The sequence below is a fragment of the Canis lupus genome, chromosome 21, assembly GCF_011100685.1.
Source record: "Canis lupus familiaris isolate Mischka breed German Shepherd chromosome 21, alternate assembly UU_Cfam_GSD_1.0, whole genome shotgun sequence".
In the NCBI taxonomy this organism is placed as follows: domain Eukaryota; kingdom Metazoa; phylum Chordata; class Mammalia; order Carnivora; family Canidae; genus Canis; species Canis lupus.
This window is the reverse complement of record NC_049242.1, coordinates 27,796,014-27,797,703: the sequence shown is the minus strand read 5'-3', so window position 1 is coordinate 27,797,703 and position 1,690 is coordinate 27,796,014. Positions and strand designations below refer to the sequence as shown.

General features: G+C 42.5%; 1 protein-coding gene across 1 annotated transcript; it reads right to left on the bottom strand.

Moving 5' to 3' along the window:
• Positions 1-344: 344 nt before the first annotated feature.
• OR51L1 (olfactory receptor family 51 subfamily L member 1) lies at positions 345-1,307 on the bottom strand. The gene is given in 1 exon segment (NM_001388881.1): positions 345-1,307. A coding segment is annotated over 1 exon segment (963 nt).
• Between the last annotated feature and the right edge of the window lie 383 nt (positions 1,308-1,690).

Here is a 1,690-nt window from a genome sequence, read left to right as displayed (position 1 = left end):
GGAGCCTGATGTGGGACTCAATCCTGGGTCTCCAGGATCACACCCTGGGCCAAAGGGGGCGCTAAACCACTCAGCCACCCGGGCTGCTCAAAAGTAATATTTTTTGACACACATTGTCTTTAATAAGTCTCATAATTATTTTGGGGATAGAAAAGAACATACCACAATTTGGCTATGAAAAACGTGAATCTCCTAAGAGTTGTTAATGAACTGAGATCACATATGTAGGAAGTAAAAGAATTATAAATTTAAGCAGATGATCAAGTCCCAAATATTTTACTTCTCATCTACTCAGACACCTGCCTCGAGATTTTTCAGTGGGAAAACCTGAGGAAAGAGGTTATTTAAAGCCTCCTCCCTAGTCTTAACTTGTGGAAAATTCTTATACGAATCTGCTTTGTCCTGACACTATAGACAATAGGGTTAAGTACTGGGGGGAAAAGCAAGTAAATATCAGCCATGATGATGTGAACTATGGGAGACAGATGTTTCCCAAAGCGATGGACCATTGACACCCCAATAACTGGCACAAAGAAAATGAGCACCACGCAGATATGGGACACACATGTGTTGAGTGCCTTTAGCCGCTCTTCATGAGATGCTATGCCCAGCACAGCATTCAAAATCAGGACATAAGAAAGAAGTATGAAGACTGAATCCATGCCCAGTGTGGTGATGACTACACACAGTCCATAGACACTGCTGATCCTGGCATCTGAACAGGACAATTTGAGAACGTCTTGGTGCAAACAGAAGGCATGGGAAAGGGCATTGACATGGCAGTAGTGATAATGTCTCAGTAGCAAAGGTGTAGGAAGTACAACTCCCATGCTTCTTAGCAAGCAGGCCAAGCCAATCTTGCCTATTACACTGTTGTTAAGGATGGTGGTGTAGTGCAGTGGACGGCAGATAGCAACAAAACGATCGAAGGCCATGGCCAATAGCACCGAAGACTCCAGGAATGTGAATGTGTGGATGAAGAAGAGCTGAGCATAGCAAGCACTTGCCTGGATCTCTCTAGCATCCAGCCATAACACAGCAAGCATGGTGGGAAGTGTGGACATGGACATGCCTAGGTCAGTCAGTGCCAAGATGGAAAGAAAGTAATACATGGGCTGGTGGAGTGAGGACTCTATCCAGATGACAGAGAGGATGGTGACATTACCAATAAATGCTACCAAGTACGCAAGACAGAAAGGGATTGAGAACCAAGAATGAACACACTCCAACCCAGGAAATCCCTTCAGAATAAATATGGGCTCCAGAGTGTTATTGTTATTCCAGACCACCATGGTGACCCTTGGCATATAGTGAAGAATGTTTTCTGTTTTCCCTTTTTATCCCTCAAAGTTATCCCTTGTGAACATAAGCAGTGCAATCAGGATACAGTATATCTTTCCTCCAACCTCACAGAGAAAGGAAGGAGGTACCTCTTATGGTTCTTATATGAGAAACAGTTCCCAGTAGCAAAGAGCACTAACTTCCAGAACAAAAAGTGTGTACCACACAAATCTGGTCATCTCTGACAAGAATGCTGATGAATTTGCACTGAAGACACTAAAAATTGAAGCAACAGAAGAGTAGATAAAGAAATATTTACCAAACCTTATACAAATTAAAACAGAGAAAAGTCAGAATAAATGTCTATGGATTTGCATAAGTTTCCTGTTAGTGATGCTCTTGAGTTCAT